We start from the raw sequence: 20917 nt of genomic DNA on the forward strand, positions 1-20917 counted from the left end.
CTATAGCTTAATGTGGCTAAGAACCATCTACCTTTGCCTTTCAAATGATGCTTAATAGCCTACCACGGGCTGGTGGTTATGTGTAAACGTGTAGGGCAGCACAGGTGGTTTGGCCAAATATGTGTATATATATGTTTAATTTCATAATGTATACTGTGGTCCAATTGGACTGGGACCCGGGCTAGAACCAGATTGAGGCAGAGGGTGCTGAACAAAAACAACCTCAGGAAAAGACAGTAGATCTGGGACAAAGAGGAGAAACAACAGTCTGTCAGCCTCTTGCAGAATGGAGCCAGAAAGTTCTCACATGCGCGAGTCAGTCGTGCTGGCTTTTCCGCTTCTGCCCTCTGACCACGTGGTGTGCCAGGCTGTCCACAACAACAGTGCTGAATGGCGTGTCTCAATCTGCAGCACCACGGACAGCGCCAAATTCCCGGGAAGGCAAGCTGGTGGTGTATGGAGTGTGCCGGCCCCTTCGGCCACAGCACACAATGCTTACATATCCAGAATACTGTCTGATGTATCGAATAGAAAAGGTTACATAATTGTAACATGGCCGGAATACTGAATTGTAAGGAATACTGAATTGAAAGGAATACTGAATTGTAAGGAACAGTGAATTGTAAGGAACAGTGAATTGTACCAAACAGAAGTGTGGAGAACACCAATGTTTCTGGAATATTAATTGATAAACATACTAAACCGTATGAAATACTGTAAGTGTAAGGAATACTGCATTGTATCTAATAGTAAGGTGTACAGAATACTGGATTGTATGGAATAGTGATGTACATAATGGTAGCGTGTACATAATAGTAACATGGTATGGTATGAGGGACATTACTGATAACCTATAAAATAATGAAGCGTACAGAATAGGAGAGTGTATGGAATACTAAAGTGTACAGAGCACAGTGTGCTTATATAAGGTAACAAGATTCTGATTGTTGCCATATTGTACCTCTGTGGGCAGAGCATTTGAGGCTGAGACTAGCCAGACCACTATAACTCTGTGCTTGGCTCTTCTGCACCCTGAGTGGAGTTAATCACACGCTACTGGTAGTGGCTGGATTTTATTCCGCCTATTAAAACGGCACATTCTCATATTTCATCCAGTGTCACATGGTGCGTGTCGTGTTTGTTAAGTGTGTTGGCATGCTTGTCAGAAAAACTGTCGTTCTCAATAAACCACCATACCCATGAGCTGCACCTCCATACATAACTAAATAGTTCATTTCTCAGCACAGATCCACCAGATTCTCCTGGAACACAACAGTAAATATTCATAACTACTGAAATTACACTTGCCGATAAATCTGACACCCTGAAACCCAGCCAATGGTCTTTTATGAGCTTATGACGTATGTGGGTTTATTGATTAGATGAGAAAAGCTAAGACCTTTACCCTTCCAACTGGTTTGTGTGAAATTCCTGAAAATGTGCCGCGATGAGATCCTGTAGAGGTTCGTTTGCCGTGCTATTAAAGTTAAGTTAGTGGCCTTCGAGTTGGGTCATGTAACTCAAAGCTTTAGCTAAGCGGCTAAATGGAAGAGTTACAATACTGAAGAGAAGAATCGGGATAACCATCTTTATAGTGAAAACCAATAGTTCAGAAGTTTGGAATTGCTCATGCTCATATTAATCACATTATATGCAATAATACAATACAATGATTTTTAGATTTACATTGAGCATACTTCAGCATTGAAGTTCAGTATTTTTCAAATGAAATTCATAATATACTGTAATTGTATGTTATAGTTGCTTTCGGCAGGATTTTGCTCTTCTAGAACTCAAGGCTGTCGTGAAGGCATTCTGGATATTAATTTTATGAGAAATTAATATTTAATGTTCTGTAGACTTCTCTGTCATTTTTGGAATCATCTACAGCTTTGTTCATCATTCTGGACACATTAAAGAAGTGTGAAATGAAAGAACCATGTTGACTGACAATGTGGCCTAATAGCTCCAAAGTTTCTTAGTAAAACAACCATTTTGAACTGTTTTACATTTTTAGATAGATAGATTAATGGATAAGTTTATTAATCCCAGAGGGAAAGTCGGGTATTACAGCAGCACATAAGTACAATGAAAGGCAAACAAGAGCAAAGCAAAGTAAAGAATAAAGTAGCCTCCCTTTTATGCACAAATACATAAAGACACTGATTCCTTTAAGGCAAAACAAAGCAAAGCAAAGCTTATCCAGCATCTGTGAGACAAATCTGTTGAAAAGGTCAGACACTAAGCCATCGTGTACCAGCAAATGAGGGAGAATCCAACAAAGTGGTGTTAGAGAGTTAAGTTCTAATTAAAATAAACAAATTCTTTCGCAAGTACAGACCCACCGGGTCAACAATCAGCTAATTCATGAAGTCTGTTTGCTGATTTGTCTACCCACAGTGTACAGCGTTTCCATAAAACTTATTTATCCACCTCATTACATAATCTAAGCATACCAGCAACTCCAGAATGCACATACCGTTTTTATAATCTCTGTAAAACCAATAGAATCATGTCCAATAGTATTGAATCCAGTAGAATGGGGTGCAGTGAAGCAGCCGCACAATAGCTTGAGGTCAACATACCCAGTGCCAAGCAGGAGGTAAAGAGGTATAAAGCTCCCCAGCATTGGGATGTGGAGCAGTGGAACTGTGTTCTCTGGAGTGATGGAGCTTCAGCCAATACCTGTGGGATGAGTTGGAGTGCTGGAACTAATCATTTAACATCAGTACCTGACCTCACTGATTCTCTTGTGTGGTTGAATGCAACCAAATCCTTTTCATGGGAATGTTCTAAGATCTAGTGTAAAGTCATCCCGGAGGTTGCTGTTCCTGCAGCAAAGGAGAAAAAACTCCCTATTAAAACATTGGATAAACACATGTCTACAAACTTTTGGACATGTACGCATTGTAGCGAGCATTTTACATACATTTGTGCCACTGCTGGTTGAGAGTTGTCCATCAGACAAACTATGCATCATCAGATAATCTACAGTCTCCAGTCATACACCAGCAATGTGGAGCAACAAGGAAGAGGTTTCTGATAAAGTGGCCAAGGTTCTGTACGCAGACATAAGCAGACTTCTGCAGTATTAACTTTCAAGTCTGTTTTGTCCATTCTGCTGATTTCATTTGACACCGATGCGACTGCACAGGCACAGGCAGCTCAGGCAGCTGTTAAGAAAGAGGTCACTAGAGGCATGTAATCCTCTAGAGGATCAGTCCACGCTGGGTAATATCTGACCGCACCAGAAGCAGCATAGGATCAGACCTTAATGGAGATGATGAAATGTATAGAAGCTCTCTAAACTGGTTTTCCAAGCCTTATGCAACACCTGCAAGAGAGCAATGCACCATGCAGCACTGCCGTGTCTATATGCTGACCTCAGAGGGCCTAGCTGTTGACTCACACAATCAGTGTCTGGATCTGGTGCTGTTTTGCAGTGGAATCAGGTGGAGCAAAGCTTTTACCATCTCTTCTCTCCCGCATCTACTCCCTCAAAACAAACTCTACAACCTAGAGCTAACCACATATCAGCAGGGGAACTAAGGCTCACTGCACAAGGAAGCTGAACCTGAAGCAAGCAGGTACTAGGTGGGTGCTAGGCTAAGAGCTAACACTAGTCCACCAGCTACAGTCTCTTCAGCAAGCTGCACACCAAGAGGACACAGAAAGGACATGCAAAGTGGCTCCTGTGAGCCATTGCAGTGGCATAAACCAGCCAATCAGAGCAGAGCTCACAATTCTTCCACAAACCCAACATCAATCAGTACATTTTTCATTCTGAAGCAAAGTAACAGGGTGGTAAAAGTGCATTTGGGCATTTTTAAACCCAACTAACATTACTTACCATTTTCCGGCCACAACATTAGTTCTACCTGCCTAAAATTGAGTCTTGTGCTTCGGACTATTCGAGACACGGACTCCACAAGACTTCTGAAGGCGTCCTGTGGTATCTGGCACCTTGAAGTTAGTAGCAGCTCCTTTAAGTCCTGTACGTTGTGAGGTGGGGCCTTCATGGATCACATCAATGAGTCTTAGATGCCCATGACCCTCTCGCCAGTTCACCAGTTGTTACGGGACTAAACAGCTAAAGCCCTTTAATGCTGTTGCCATGTTATTGTATTGCAGATGGTCCAGATGCTCTGCTTTATTGGCTGACCTAACATTGATTTCTGTGTGTTGACCATTCAATTATGCCATTGAACTTTCAAAGACCTGAGTCATCAATACGACAACGATTGAAATTGGACAGTTTATTATAGAATCACTATTTACTTGCTCAGCAGAACTGGCCTTGGGTCTCAAGAGAGGTCTGCTAATTTCTATACACACTGACCTTTTGACCTTAACATAGTAAGATTTTTTTAAACAGTCAAAATACCTAGAACACAGTGCAGTTTTTGGACATGACTCCCCTGTAGTTTATACTTAGAAAGCTCCAGAATTTGCATGTCATGCCAGAATCAGACTACTTAACATTTCATCCGTTACATTGGTCACTATGTCAGCATTTGCAGTCATAGTGCCATACATTTTTACCATGTCCTAGTTAGGAGACTGGCGACAATACAAGTTTGACACCAACCAATCATCGTTCCCATCCTTGCTTAAGTTCTGAAATAAAAACAAGTAGTGTGGGTTTTACCTCCAGTAGCCAACTGTATATCTGGACATAAGCCACATGCTGCAGGGACCCTTCGGAGGGAATCCAGAGGAAAGATAACCTAGCATACCCAAGCCAACATTTATCTTTTTGGACTCGTGGTGCTCCCTTGAGGACACATCTGAAAGTGGGAGCATTGTGTCCACAACTGAAGGAACCTTTCCTTTGTTTCATTGTTCCACCTGACAGCTGCAACAGCAGCATTTCTCTTTCTCTTAGCCGTGTTTACAGATGTGCACCAGACAGCACTCTGTCATCCTATAGGTCAGAGTCAAGGGACATGTTGTAGGAGTTGTCAGACTCCAGGAGACTTTTGGCTGGGGTATCGCAGGATGTTCTATGCTCTTGAAAGTAAAGGTATTACAAAAGGTTTTATGGCCATAGAAGAATCACCCTTGGTTCCATAAAGAACCATGTTTGAAAAACAGTCCAGAAAATGTAAAGAACCCTTGATGTAGGGGTTCATTACCAATTTAAAATTTCACACATCTCTTTTACAAACATGATCCTTTATGAAACCAACAGAACCTCTTCTAGGGCATCACTCAAAAGACCCACCTTTTAATGCACCTTTATTTTTAACAGTGTAAATCTCAGTTTGCTGTACTGGAGGACCGACACTGGACCGACACTGGGAATGTACTAACTATGACAACATTGGGTCTAAAAGGGCCTCAGAGTTTTCCAATGGGCTAAAGCGCTGCCACTATGATCCGAGAAATCCCGGGTCATGCTGCTTGCCATCAGCAGCCGGAATCTGAGAGAGCACAATGGGTCTGCTCTTTCAGGGGTGGTTTGACGGCACTTCCTCCTCACATCGCTCCAAATGTGATGTTGGTCAGCACAGGCATTTGTTAGCTGTTGTATCAGAGCTGGGGATCCAGAGCTTATCTCTGAGTACGCTGGATTGAAAAAAGAGGCGATGGCTTTACGTGTTTATCTTCCTGGTGTTGGGGGCATTGCTAGGGATAAGGGGGAGTTTACATGAACAGGGATTGGGTAATTGGCCTTCCAAAACAGGTAGACAGTTGGACATTAATTAGGGCAAATTTGGTTAACCTTTTCCCTGCACGTTACTCCACAACAAGACTGAAGCAGCAGAGTTCAGCTGATTGATTACGTTTAGTGGAAGCAGTGAACTGTGTAAACTAGTTGACCTGTACTGGAAACACACTCCTCGTTAATTCCACTGCATGTCAGCTGCCTTTACTGAAGCCCTTTGTATCCTCCTGGTCTAATTATCGAACTCTCTCTTGACACCGTTGTCTAAAACCCTAAACATCGTGGCTTTGTTTATTCTCTTATGCATTACTGAAGTGTTTGGGTGACCGCCCTGTCTGACCAGTCCATACCACACAGCCTAATCCGTGCTGATGGAGCCACAAGACAAACAATATAAACGATTCATTATTAGCGGCCCAAATTAGGCTAGGGAACAAAATCCCGCCGGCGGCAGGCAATCATCTCCTTTTAGCTAAACTGCAGTGCATTGTTTGCAGGGTCTAATTGGCAGGAGAGTGAAGGGCCTGAACGAGCAGCTGACACAGGACTGTATCTCAATCAGCCAGAGACCGAGACAGAGACAGAGAGAGAGACAGAGAGAGGAAGATAGCCGCACAGAGAAATGCTGGGATTGTGACGAAGGAAAGAAGAGTAAGGAAAAGGAGATGATGTTTATTCCTCACAGGTTTAGAGTTCAGAGTTTTTGATCTGCAGTTTGAGAGCAGATATAATTAGGTATTGATATAACCTATGATTTACATCCTGCATTGACAGGTTGGGGTCTGCATTTCGGACGATTTTGGCTTACTTGCAGACTGTACACGCAACAGTAACGTTTCAAAAACCCTCTCAGAAACACTAAGCGCTCATTTATGCTCAACCCTAAATTAGCTCAACCCCTTCTGCCCAAACTCTGCATTTATTTCGCCCATTTTCTGAAAGCTTTCAGATACGGACAGAATGGAGCAGTACCACTAGAAATCGTGGGGATGCTACACTGTTCTCTGGACATGCCGAAGAAGAACCTCTGTCAGAAAAAAAACTTATGGTGGATCTTTTTTTTACACAGTGTTTAGCCGTTTACACCACTACCTCTTTTTTGCCATTTTTGTAGCTGTCAGAAACATTTGACTCTGCACTGTCCTCTAGTGGATGCATTGCTTAACATCCATGCCACTGCAAAGGATGCATTGTGGGCAGTGGCGGTTAAGAAAATGAAAAGGACATCTTCATTTTCGTGCGTAAAGAAAGTACAAATCTGCCGTAATGCGGCGTGGATTAAAAGTCCTTCCCTTTGTTCAATAAGCTGCCAGTGAGCTTAGGGTGGTGAATTGGTGAAAATCTGGCTATATGGGGTGTTACGATTTAATATTGTGCAATATATTGTGATACTGTAAGCAATTCCAAGAAAACTGTCCTCGTATCTGAGTAAAGGAAAAGCTGACTGCTGTCGGAACAGTGGGACGTAAAGACAGAGTACAGAGTATGCCATTTTTTTCAAAGCCTTCACTGGCCGCATTTCACCTTATGTCACAACAGTGCTCATTGAAAATAACATGAATTACTAGACTCGGCCCAGTGATTGAATCACCGAGTTCTGAGCTGGGGAAATGTGATTTTAGCTACAGTGCACCAGCATGCTGGAATTTGCTACAGGGAATTCTAAAGCTCAGCTCGCTGGTGTCACTCAATCGTTTTAACTCCTTAACACTCCAAGGCTTATCACACAGTAAGGTGTATTACTCAGTAACTACAGGGACTTCTGTACAAACTGGTGAGGCTATTCTCTGGTAAGAGGCCATAGACTTTTTAAGGGGTTAAACTCTTAGTCATCTCAGCTTCACTGTTTTATTTGATACTAGGTAATATTCTATAGGATTACGGCCTGTTTTAATTGTCGTTTCAGACCTTCATTTAACTACCTTTTACCATTTTAGTGCCTAATTATTACTTACTGGTTACTATAATTTTATAATGAATATACATTTATATATTTTTGTTCACTATAGTATCTTGTTTTTTATGTGTACTTTTGTATTTATGTATTATCTATGTCTTTGCTATTTGACGTTTCATCTTTTTTTACTGTTTTTATGGTTTGCTTAAATTAAAAATTGTAATTCATTTTATTTGTTTTCTATCTTCCTTGTTACAGTTTCTTGTTTTTATTTTCATTTTGTATATTTTATGCATCGCCTTGGCTGCATTGTAAATGAGGGTCACCCTCAAGTCAGACCCTCAAGTCAATGCCACAATGCCGCTATCTAGCAGTCTGGGTTTAAACACAACACAAAATGAACCACTGTCCGCCAGCAATCTTTACATGTACACTACTGCCTAAAAACCTGTACTGTGTTTTTGAAAATTGACACAGTGTTGTGAAATATATCCCATATATAATATAAATCACAATACTTCACTATATCGATATTTTCTTACACCCCTAAGTGATTATCTCTGGCACTAACAGTGACATCTGACATGTGAAGACTGAAAGTGGATGTCCCGGTCTGGTCTTTACTGCCGCCAGCACTGTCCGATCAGACGGAGCAGAAAACTAAATCTACCTTAATCACTCCAGACGATCAACAAACAGGGATTGGATTATGGTCCCTCTGACAGCATTTGGCCAATCTGTTATTGTCCAGAGTGCTAATGCAGTAATATCTGCCAGAGTCTATCTGATGAAAATGTCACACACTCTCACACACACACACACACACACACACACACGAACCTGTCCAACGTTTCTCATTTAATCACTCAACAATCACTAATGAGAAATCTTATTATGTGTGTGTTTGTTTGTTTGTTTTCATACATTCTCAGGACAAAACTGTGTTAACTGTCTAGATCAAGCAAATTAAACAGGACTAAACAGGTGTCTTTGCACTTTTTGCAAATATTCTTTTTTTTTTTTGTAGGTTTAAGACATAATGGGATATGCAATATTATTATTACCATATGGGCTATGTTATTAGCGAATATAGATGTACAATAGACATTGAATATAGAATATACATTTACTATATGTCCAAATGCCACTTCTGTAGAGAAGTACTTCCAATAGAATAAGACACCCTGGAGCAGGTAAACATGAACCTATTGGCACCATACCTGATGCCAGGTGTGGGCTAGAGGGGTATAAAGTCCCCCAGCATTGAGCTGTGGAGCAGTGGAACTGTGTTCTCTGGAATAATGGCTCTTCATCCAGTACTTCTGTTTGAGATGAGTCTTGTTGCAGAATGCAATCAAATCACAGCAACTCACAGCAATCTTCCAAAATTGATTTCGGAAGATACAATGATTGACCAGGTGTCCCAGTACTTTTGCTGATATGGTGTATATAAAAACCTTTTAGGACATGTTATTATAATTTATGCGGTAAATATACTGTATATAACCCCATATTTACAAAGTCTTTTTTTTTTTTTTTTTACAAAGTTTGAGTGTGTGTAGGTGTGTATTTTGTGCGTGTGTGTTTGTGTGATATCAGAAGCTAATCCTGGCTGCTGTGATAAATCAGTGTTATGTGGCAAGGCTCGTGTGTTTGTGAAGACTTTGTGTCTGCATGACGGAAACCTTTTCAGGGAAGCTCAAAGGTGTTTGTATTTTTGTCCACAAAAAAAAAACTCCAAGGTGTTTGTAGATGATTTGGCGCCGTGGCTTCCCAAAGCTGTGAAATCCCCAGAGGAAAGTGTCAGGTTTCAATTTATGTAAAAAAAGGGAAAAAAGTCAAAGCTGTCAGGACTGGAAGCTGTGTGTGTTTTCTCATTATATCTCAGCATGCTGCCGAAAACGAAGAACGTTCAACGAAGAACGTGCTCATCCTTTGTGGATCAAAGCACTACACACCAAAACCTCTAGATGCACCGTCACACCTGCTCTAGCTGTGGCATATAGCTTTACTGAAGTGTAGGCAGTATTAGGGGCGTAAGAAAAAGAATATCGATATGTTGAATTATTGAGGTATTATTTTTTGCAGTAGAGGGTATGCATTAACGTCACATTCCTGCTGGATCATGTCCCTTTAGTCAGAGTTAGTGGCAATACTTTCTGCAGCCCGGCTACAGCGTTTATGAAGGGTAACGGCCAAACTAGGAATGAAACAAGCAGTTATCTGCTCAAGTTAAAGGCAGTTGGACTCGACAGCAATTCATCCAAATTACCAAAGAACCAACTGCCCATGGACATCGATGTGTAGCCAGGAACGCTCAGCTAACTGAGGCTCAAATTACATCCGTTTAGAGGATAAAAGCTCATATCTGAGACTGTCTTAGGAGTGTTTTCCACTGTTTTCAGGCACATTTAGTAGACTGCTTCCTTTGGGTTTTGCTTGCTTTCCATCCAATGTAATCAAAGTTAGCATGTTGCTAAACTCACAGCGGTTTTCAGAGCAATACTTCACCAAACAGTGAGCTCCCACATGTTCCGATGCCTGGGTTACAGAATTTCAGCATCCATTAGTTATTAGTTTCTCTTTAGCTTTCAGCAGTCTGTAAAAGGAGAGCTCTGTATTTCTGATTAATCTGTTTGTACAGTCAGTTGCACTCTGTCTTTTTGTCACAGTGGGCGTGGCTGCAGTGACTCCCTCCGGCGGTGACGTCACATGCATACCCTCTATACTGTATCAGTTCTCAAAAAGGCAGTATCAATATTTAAGGAATAGTTTAAATGTAAAGATTGGTGTTAGACAGGGGTTCATTTAGTGTTTAGTGTTTAAACCCTGACCTCTTCAGACCCCACTGCTCTTGGTGCACCACCAAAAATATCCAGCTAAGAGCAGCTGAAACTGTTCCATCTGAATCTGAACCATTGATGAAGTTCTAGAGCTATGCATTAGCAGATGGGCTTCGGTCTTGAAATGTACAATAGCAAGGTGGCAGGGGGTCAAATAAATTTGTGATGATCAGAGTCCTCTACAGCCTCTGTCTATCCTCTTTGTAAGTTCAGATAACTCTGTTTGTCTCAGCGGCCGAAACACAGTGCCCTTAAGAGTGGGCAAAAAGCTACATTTTACCTGCTTTTCAGCAGCTAACCTTCGGCCTCTCTCTCCTTCACAGCAATATTTCCACGCCGGCGGAAATGGCCTGAAGAAAACCTTCTTGGAGAAGAGTCCTGACCTGAAGTCCCTGAAGTATGCGCTCAGCCTTTACACCCAACCCACAGATGCCTTGATCAAGAAATATATATGCACCCAGACCTCTCAAGGTAAGGCCTTTACTGTGGCTGCCTCTGCAGGAAATGAGTCACTGAGAGATGGTGGAGATTAGAGGTGTTCTGCCTGTGGTAGCTAGTGTATAGTAGATATAGCAGTGCAAGTAGACCATGGTCTACCAGTATTCTCCAGGTGTTTTCAAACACAATCATCAGACATTTTTTGTTGTTATCAGCCTGAAGTAGCCCTTTGAATGTTCAGTAACACTGATGTCTGATCACCGGGAATGATTTCTGTATATGTGGTGCACTGGGTCCATCTAGGTCCAGCAGCAGGATTCATTAGACCTTTAATGTACAGCATTATCATCACCACTACAATGTGGAGTTCAGTTACCAAGCTATATCACAGTCTGTTGGGCTGTCACTATCAATTGTATTAGTAATCACGTAATCTACCAACCACACTGTATGTCCGAATGTTTGTTGATAACAAGTTGCACCCATTGCTGACACAGATGTGCAAATGCACACACGCACACACATCAATCCAAATCCTAGTGCTAACCCTCAACCTGGTCCTAACCTTAACCTTAAGATCATCTCAAAACCTAATTATTACCATCATCCTGGCCCTAACCCTAATCTTAACCTTGACCCTCATTCTGCCCCTAATCCTAGCCTTAACCTCAACATCAATCCAAATCCTAATCCTAACCCTCATTCTGCCCCTAATCCTAGCCTTAACCTCAACATCAATCCAAATCCTAATCCTAACCCTCGACCTGATTCTAACCTTAACCTTAAGATCAACTCAAAACCTAAACATTACCATCATCAAGACTTGATCTTGGTGTCAACAGGTTCATGTAAATCTGCCCCAGAGAGCCTGCCCTATTCTATTGGCAGTACTTCTCTACAGGGACTAGACAAGCTGTGTGTGTGTGTGTGTGTGTGTGTGTCAGCAATGGGTGCAACTTAAAATAGCTGAATGCATTTATTAGAAGGGGTGTCCACAAACATTTGGACATATAGTGTAGATACATCTCTGTTCCAACTTAGCGGTGCAGTAATTCAACTGTGTGGGCACTGTGCACCTGTGATGACTGACCAGGGTACATTGTGTGTGTGTGTGTGTGTGTGTGTGTGTGTGTGTGTGTGTGTGGCTAATCCAACCATTACCATTATTTCAACCATGTTTACAATTCATCATACTTGGAAAGACGGGAGTCGTTCGTCAAGCCTGCAGCTTTGTTTGTATTTCTGTACGTGTGTGTGTGTGTGTGTGTATACCTCTGTGAGGGATGGACACTCACAGGGGTCAGCAGTACTAAGAGTGTGTGGTGTCTCTCTGTGTTATCGATGCTGTTTTGGTTAAATTGTAAGCTAAAGTACAGCGATAATGATAGACTGTCAGCATGTCAACGTCTGGGCCGTTGCTCAATTAGTGTATTTATTATTTCTCAGTGTGTAGACAGCGCTGCTGCTCGGTCAGTCCTGTAAGACATGTTATTGATGGGGGCATTATATTTTTTGTGGGTATATGATTACAGTGCCTGTGGCTTCCTGCCCAAACTCAGCTTTCTGACTTTGGTTTGAACATGGCGGAGTTTACTTTTTTTCGTGACCGTCTGAAGCCAGCGGGAGTCCTCACCTCTCTAACTTTTCAGCATTATAATTGCAGATATCTGCACCGTTCAAACACAGACATCATTCACTTTGATCTGTGCTCTTACAAACAAGCAGCGGTCAAAAAAAGCAATTATACTCTGCCACTGCTGGAGAACACTGCGCACACAGCAGTTCAGGTTCAGATACAGTGTGTGTGTGTGTGTGTGTGTGTGTGTGTGTGTGTGTGTGTGTGTGTGTAGTTGTGTTCAGTATGGGACAAATACAGGTTAAAGAGATGACATTCTAAAGGAGGATGACTCCTTTCACTAGACCTACCTTTTAAAATGATCGCAAGCTTGTACGAGAACTGCAGTGAAGGTTCTCCCTCTGGTTCTAGATTTATCCATGTGGTAATAGAATTCTCACCATGATGGAGACTTCACACTGTGGTTCTTCTTAGAATTCTGACTAGAATTCCCCCTGTAGTTTTAATGTTCTCACTGTGGTTCTGGAATTCCCCATGTGGTCCTACAATGCTGACTGTGATAGTACACTACTCGCAGTAGTTCTAGAGTTCTCTATGTGGTAGTCTCATTTTCATTGGCATTCCAAAATTCCCCATGTGGTTCTAGAATCTTTATAATGATGGTTGAATTCCCACGGTGGTTCTAGAATTCTCTGTTCAATGGTAGGCTTTTCGCAGAATTCTTGAGTTCTCCCTGTGGTTCTAGAATTCTCATTGTGATGGTAGCCTTCTCTCTGTGATTATAAAGTTCTAGAGTTCTATCTGTGGTTCTGGAATTTTTTACATGGTCCTAGATTTTATCATTATATTAGTAGACTTTCCGCTTTGATCCTAGAATTCCCAATGTGGTTCTAGAATTCTCTGTTCAATGATAGGCTTTTCACAGAATTCTAGAGTGCAGCCCTGTGGTTCTAGAATTCTGACTATGATGGTAGAGGTTGAGGCAGTGGTTCTAGAGTTCTCCAAGTAATTCTGGAACACATTCCCCACATGTTCCTGTAATTCATACTTTAATAGTAGAATTCTCACTGTGGTTCTAGAGTTCTCTCTGTGGTTCTAGACTTCTCACAGCGATTCTAGAGTTCTCAATGTGGTTCTAGAATTCTCACCATGATGGGAGGCTTTTTACAGCCATTCTAGAGTTCTCCATGTGGTTCTAGAATTCTGACTATAATAGTAGGCTTTTTACAGCCATTCTAGAGTTCTTAATGTGGTTCTAGAATTCTCACCATGATGGTAGGCTTTTTACAGCCATTCTAGAGTTCTCCCTGTGGTTCTAGAATTCTGACTATAATGGGAGGCTTTTTACAGCCATTTGAGAGTTCTCAATGTGGTTCTAGAATTCTGTCTATAATGGTAGGCTTTTTACAGTCATTCTAGAGTTCTCAATATGGTTCTAGAATTCTGACTATAATGGTAGGCGTTTTACAGCCATTCTAGAGTTCTCAATGTGGTTCTAGAATTCTCACCATGATGGTAGGCTTTTTACAGCCATTCTAGAGTTCTCCCTGTGGTTCTAGAATTCTGACTATAATGGTAGGCTTTTTACAGTCATTCTAGAGTTCTCCCTGTGGTTCTAGAATTCTGACTATAATGGAAGGCTTTTTACAGCCATTTGAGAGTTCTCAATGTGGTTCTAGAATTCTGACTATAATGGTAGGCTTTTTACAGTCATTCTAGAGTTCTCCCTGTGGTTCTAGAATTCTGACTATAATGGGAGGCTTTTTACAGCCATTTGAGAGTTCTCCCTGTGGTTCTAGAATTCTGACTATAATGGAAGGCTTTTTACAGCCATTCTAGAGTTCTCCCTGTGGTTCTAGAATTCTGACTATAATGGGAGGCTTTTTACAGCCATTTGAGAGTTCTCAATGTGGTTCTAGAATTCTGACTATAATGGGAGGCTTTTTACAGCCATTTGAGAGTTCTCAATGTGGTTCTAGAATTCTCCATGTGTTCCTATAATTCATACTTTAATAGTAGAATTCTCTCTGTGGTTCTAGAGTTCCGTGGTTGGATTTGCCACATGCTTGCTTGTAATGCAGAGGTTGCTGGTTGGATCTTGCGTCTCTGTTTGTAAACACTGCACTTCCGAGTTGCATTTTGTCAATTAACATTTAGAAAATCTCTCATCCCTAATATTATCCGTCTACCTCATCCTTTCTTCCCCGGATCCTTTTAAACCCCTGGAACTGACCACAGGGTTTAGAAATCTTTCTCTCACTTTCTCTGACCCACTTTACAGTCAGCAAACTCACCCTCGTCCGTCTGCTCACCCCGCCTCCCCCACCCTCGCCGGTCGCTCTCTAGCTATAAATTGTTTGTTTTCAGTGCACGTAAAAAGGTACGGCAACTCTGAGACCACGCTGATCAGAGGAACACAGGCAGCCGCAGGTGGTTTCAGCCGGCTGGATCCGAAGTGGACGGGCACAGGGATGTCTGGCCTGCAGGCCTTTGAGCATGCAGTCAGGCAGAACGCTGCTCGTTTGTGGGAAGCCGTATGTGGAGGTTAAAGAGATATGCAGCTCCGGTCAGGCAGACGCATCCTCAGTGCCAAATCAGGCTTTCTCAGCAGCCTGGAGACTGCTCCGTGCTCACTGGGCTTATTCTGGCCTGTTCAGGCCAATTTCACAAGCGTATCAAGCCCTCACTGCTCATATAGGCTTTACATACTGCAGCCTTTAAGAAGTGAGCTTTATGGACTGTGTGGTTCTAGAATTCTCACTGCAATGGTAGGCATCTCTCTGTGGTTCTAGAATTCTCACTACAATGGTAGACGTCTCTCTGTGGTTCTAGAATTCTCACTGCAATGGTAGACGTCTCTCTGTGGTTCTAGAATTCTCACTGCAATGGTAGACGTCTCTCTGTGGTTCTAGAATTCTCACTGCAATGGTAGACGTCTCTCTGTGGTTCTAGAATTCTCACTGCAATGGTAGACGTCTCTCTGTGGTTCTAGAATTCTCACTGCAATGGTAGACGTCTCTCTGTGGTTCTAGAATTCTCACTACAATGGTAGACGTCTCTCTGTGGTTCTAGAATTCTCACTGCAATGGTAGACGTCTCTCTGTGGTTCTAGAATTCTCACTGCAATGGTAGACGTCTCTCTGTGGTTCTAGAATTTTAACTGTTTCTAGAATTCTCCCTGTCTTTCTAATATTGTGGCTGTTGTTCTCACAGTGAATGTTGAGTTCTCAGTGTGGTTCTAAAATTCCCACTGTGGTTCTTGTATACCCTGTATGGCTCCAGATATTCGAATGAATGGTAGACTTTTCACTGTGGTTCTGCAGTTCTCACTAGTTCTAAGCATAGTTCTAGAATTCTTATTGTGGTTCTAGAGTTCCCCATATGGTTCTAGAATTCTCACTGCAATGGTAAACGTCTGTCTGTGGTTCTAGAATTTCAACTTTCTAGAATTCTCCCTGTCTTTCTAATATCATTTCTGTTGTTCTCACAGTAATTATAGAGTTCTCAGAGTGGTTCTAAAATTCCCAATGTGGTTCTAAAATTCTCAATTAAATGGTAGACTTTTCACAGTGGTTCTACAATTCTCACTAGTTCTAGAATTCTGACTAATTAAAGAATTCTCACAGTGGTTCTAAAATTCTCACTGCAATGGTAGATATCTCTCTGTTGTTCTAGAATTGTAACTGTGATTGTACAGTTCTCAGCATGGTTCTAGAATCCGTACTGTTTCTAGAATTCTCTGCCTTCTAATATTGTCAGTGTGTTGTCAGTTGTTGTGTTCTGGCAGTGATTGTAGAGTTCTCAGAATGGTTCTAAAGTTCCTAGTATAGGGTGTTCTAGAATACCCTATATGGTTTTAGAATACCCAGTGTAATAGTAGACGTTTTACTATGGTACTAGAATTCTCACTATGACTAGAGTTCTTAGGCTAGGTCTGGATTTTTTACAGTGCTTAAAATAATTCTCTCTAAAATTCTTAATGTAGTTCTAGCATTTTCCCCATGTTTTCTTTATGGTTCTAGCATCTTCACTGTGGTTCTGGAGTTCCCACTACACTTTTAGCATTCACACTGTGAGTGTAGAACCACTAAAAAGAACCACAGGAAAACTTGAGGGGTCCAAAATTGGATGGATATGTAGTAGAGTGCTAGAACCACAGTGTAAAGTCCATAGAGCCATAGTGGGAGCTCTAGAACCACTTTGTGATTTCTGTTTGCATGATTTGGCTGCTCTAACACACCTGATTCATCTGATGAAGAGCCCTGCACTTACAGTGGGGAGAACAAGTATTTGATACACTGCTGATTTTTCAGGTTTTCCCACTTGCAAAGCATGTAGAAGACTGTAATTTTTATCATAGGTACTCTTCAACTGTGAGTGATGGAATCTAAAACAAAAATCCAGAAAAATACATTGTATGATTTTTAAATAATTAATTTCCATTTTATTGTGGGAAATAAGTATTTGATACACCAGAAAAATAACCTTAATATTTGGTACAGAAACCTTTGTTTGCAATTACAGAGATGAGACGTTTCCTGTAGTTCTTGACAAGGTTTGCACACACTGCAGCAGGGATTTTGGCCCACTCCTCCATACAGATCTCCTCCAGAGCCTTCAGGTTTCGTGGCTGTCGCTGGGCCACACAGACTTTAAGCTCCCTCCAAAGATTTTCTATTGGATTCAGGTCTGGAGACTGGCTAGGCCACTCCAGGACCTTAAGATGTTTCCTACGGAGCCACTCTTTAGTTGCCCTGGCTGTGTGTTTTGGGTCATTATCATGCTGGAAGACCCAGCCACGACCCATCTTCAGTGCTCTTACTGAGGGAAGGAGGTTGTTGGCCAAAATCTCACGATACATGGCCCCATCCATCCTTCCCACAATACGGTGCAGTCGTCCTGTCCCCTTTGCAGAAAAGCATCCCCAAAGAATGATGTTTCCACCGCCATGCTTCACGGTTGGGATGGTGTTCTTGGGGTTGTACTCATCATTCTTCTTCCTCCAAACATGACGAGTGGAGTTTAAACCAAAAAGTTCTATTTTTGTCTCATCAGACCACATGACCTTCTCCCATTCCTCCTCTGGATCATTCAGATGGTCATTTGCAAACTTCAGACGGGCTTTGACATGCGTTGGCTTGAGGAAGGGCACCTTGCGTGCACTGCAGGATTTTAATCCTTGACGGCGTAGAGTGTTACTGATTGTTTTCTTTGAGACTGTGGTCCCAGCTCTATTCAGGTCATTGACCAGGTCCTGCCGTGTAATTCTGGGCTCATTCCTCACCTTCCTCAAGATCATTGATGCTCCACGAGGTGAGATCTTGCATGGCGCCCCAGACCGAGGGAGATTATCCGTTATTTTGCATTTCTTCCATTTTCTAATAATTGCACCAACAGTTGTTGCCTTCTCACCAAGCTGCTTGCCTATTGTCCTGTAGCCCATCCCAGCCTTGTGCAGGTCTACAATTTTATCCCTGATGTCCTTACAAAGCTCTCTGGTCTTGGGCATTGTGGAGATGCTGGAGTCTGACTGATTGAGTGTGTGGACAGGTGTCTTTTATACAGGTAACGAGTTCAAACAGGTGCAGTTAATACAGGTAATGAGTGGAGAACAGGAGGGCTTCTTAAAGAAGAAGTAACATGTCTGTGAGAGCCAAAATTCTTACTAGTTGATAGATGATCAAATACTTATTTCCCACCATAAAATGGAAATTAATTATTTAAAAATCATACAATGTATTTTTCTGGATTTTTGTTTTAGATTCCATCACTCACAGTTGAAGAGTACCTATGATAAAAATTACAGTCTTCTACATGCTTTGCAAGTGGGAAAACCTGAAAAATCAGCAGTGTATCAAATACTTGTTCTCCCCACTGTAGCTGATGAGCTGAACTACAGCACAGGAAGCACTGCAGGTGTTTCCAGAGGACTGAAGTTGGCAAACACTGCACTAAGAGGTGCAGACTTTAGCACGTAAGGGTCACTGTGCTGGCTGTTACAGTCCCATTATTTAAAGTTACAGCACAAATCCCAAACATGTGGGTATGTCAGTATTTGTTAAGGGAAAGATGGTCACAGTTGTGTTTTTGTCTCGGTGCGGAGAACCGTGCTGTCATACTTCACCCTCATATCGATCAGATCCAGTATTTATTCTGCCGGGTCGGGGGGTGAATTAACTTAGACACTTGAGTTAACTCAACCTTGATTGATTCATAAGTCAACCGGATCACTCGATATTTATTCATTTAAGTGGCACGTTCCCTGCCTTCCGCCGGATTGGGAGTCATCAGGCGGTCCGTGCTGTTTTCCTCGAGGCCTGAAGGTTGAGAGCAATCACACAAAAGGACACATTTCCTCACCGCTTACCTTGACGTCTGCAGTCCCCATCTGAGAAAGCGTCTGGCTGCCAACTCTCATTTGACTCCTCTGACATTTTTTCCCTCCATTCCGTCTGGATGTGGCGTAGGACAAAAGGGTAATGTCCAAACAAACTGTGACGGATGTTGTCCGGAAAGCCAATAAATTATAGTTATGGAATTCTGAGAGCAGAGCAGGGTAGGCTGATAGCGATTAGAACTGGCTCTGGGTGACAGTCACTAGTGATCCTTCCCAGCGTCCGAAATGCTGGTCAGTGGCTTCCATTTTCATGATTACCGGGATGAATTTCCAGAATTTTCTGATACCCTCACTGTCCGCTTGATCAGAAATCCCTACACCTCACACTCACTGTCCACTCATTTACTCTATAGCTCTACTGTATGTGTGCACTTAGCTCATCTGTTGCTGCACAGGTTATGCCAGTCCACCTCATTCATCATTGGTCAGTTTCGCCTACAGGACTGCTGCTGACCAGATAAATTGAGATTGAGTCCACCGCCCAGAACATCCAGGCAAGAGCAACTCTGTTGGAGGGCTGGAGGAGGATAACAGATGAGCTACAGTCTCTAACTGTACAGCAGCACAGGGCTATGGGTTATAGTGCAGCCATAAGGGAAGTGTTTCTGATAAAGTGGCCTGGGAGGGTGGATTGCTTGAAAAGCTGTTCACACTTCACAGGTTTGTTTTAACCCCTAGTGCGACTGCTCTGTTAGTGTGATTTTGTAAGAACAAGTGAGAACTGAACCCTGTTACTGACCAGATAAGTGGGCCAATACCCCCCTGAGGAGGTCTCGTCTGCTTCCCAGTGATCTCTGCAGCGGTTTGTTGAAAGCCGGACCAGAGACGTCCAAATCAACTGAACAGGGTACGAGCTGACCTGCTTTAGTTGATGTACATACAGTATATGTATGTTTTACCATTGTATAAAAGCAGTAGCCCACTTGACCGCTGTAACACTCATACACTCGGAGAGCTCCTGTGGAATACAGACATACTTCATTTGTACTTCATACATAAAATCCAGGAGGTCTGTTAATGCAGAGAACAGGGAGGTCCAGAAGGTTCTAGAATCCCCATTTGAGTCTAGAACTCTCTGTCATGGTAGATCACTGAGGTTCTAAAATGTGGTTGTAGATTCTCAGCATGACTCTCTGATTCTCCATGTGTTTTTGTTTTTTAATATTTGACTCTGGTTAAAGTTGCAGGAGTGAAGAATTGTGCTTCCACATTTCTTCAGGTGGTTCAAAAATCTACATAATAAAAATCTGAATGACATTTTATTCTATGTTATATGTCAGAACGCTACAGTCTAGCAAAAAGGGTTCTGCTTGTCACTTACAAAACGGGGGTTCTTTGACTCTATGAACCCCAGTTTGTAAACTGTTTCTCTAAAGAACCATATTTGAAGCATTCTTCATCAAACCGAAGAACCAACCCAAAGTTATAGTTCTTCACTATGTCATGGATGTATATACTGAAGTACCATTGCCTTTAATAAAAAAGAACTCTTAAAGAACTGTAAATGCAGTGCATCACTTGAAGTGAACTATAAACACACACTATATGCTCAGAAATATTAGGCCACACCTCTTAACCATTGAATTCAGGTGTTTTATTCAGTTCTATTGCCACGGGTGCATAACATCAAGCACCTAGCCATGCACTGAGCCACGCAGTTGAAAGTGAAATTTCTTCCCTGCTAGATATTCCACTATCGACTATGTGTGCTGAGGCACATTTTGAGGCTTAAACTTTTAGATACAGTGTCTAAAAGTCTCCAGCACTCTGCTGACTCAATAACTGCAGAGCTCCAGACCTGCTGTTAGAGCTGCGAAAGGGGGACCAACTCCAAATTAATGCCTATGGGTTTAGAATGGGATCTCATAAAAGCACCTGTAGGTTGAGGCACTAGGGTCAGGGATGCAGCACCTCAGAGGCAGAGAGGTTAAGGGCCTTACTCAATGACCCAACAGTGGCAGATTCTGAACCCACAACCCTGTGATCACTAACCCAGTGCTTAACAAGACAACCACCATGCTCTTAAGAGCATATATTGTATCTCTACTATCTAAATGATTAGGTAAGCGAACACGCTAAATATAAATTAGATCAGTAA

General features: G+C 42.1%; 1 protein-coding gene across 2 annotated transcripts in view; it reads left to right on the forward strand.

The window, feature by feature from the left end:
* LOC140575227 (protein unc-13 homolog C-like) overlaps nucleotides 1-20917 on the forward strand; it is a 237443-nt gene that overhangs the window by 204464 nt on the left and 12062 nt on the right. For both annotated transcript variants that reach the window (XM_072695457.1, XM_072695458.1), the window contains one exon: nucleotides 10732-10879. In XM_072695457.1, coding sequence (XP_072551558.1) covers nucleotides 10732-10879 — 148 coding nt within the window. The remainder of the gene's footprint in view (nucleotides 1-10731; nucleotides 10880-20917) is intronic.

This window comes from Salminus brasiliensis, chromosome 13 (assembly GCF_030463535.1).
Source record: "Salminus brasiliensis chromosome 13, fSalBra1.hap2, whole genome shotgun sequence".
NCBI classification, from domain to species: Eukaryota; Metazoa; Chordata; class Actinopteri; order Characiformes; family Bryconidae; genus Salminus; species Salminus brasiliensis.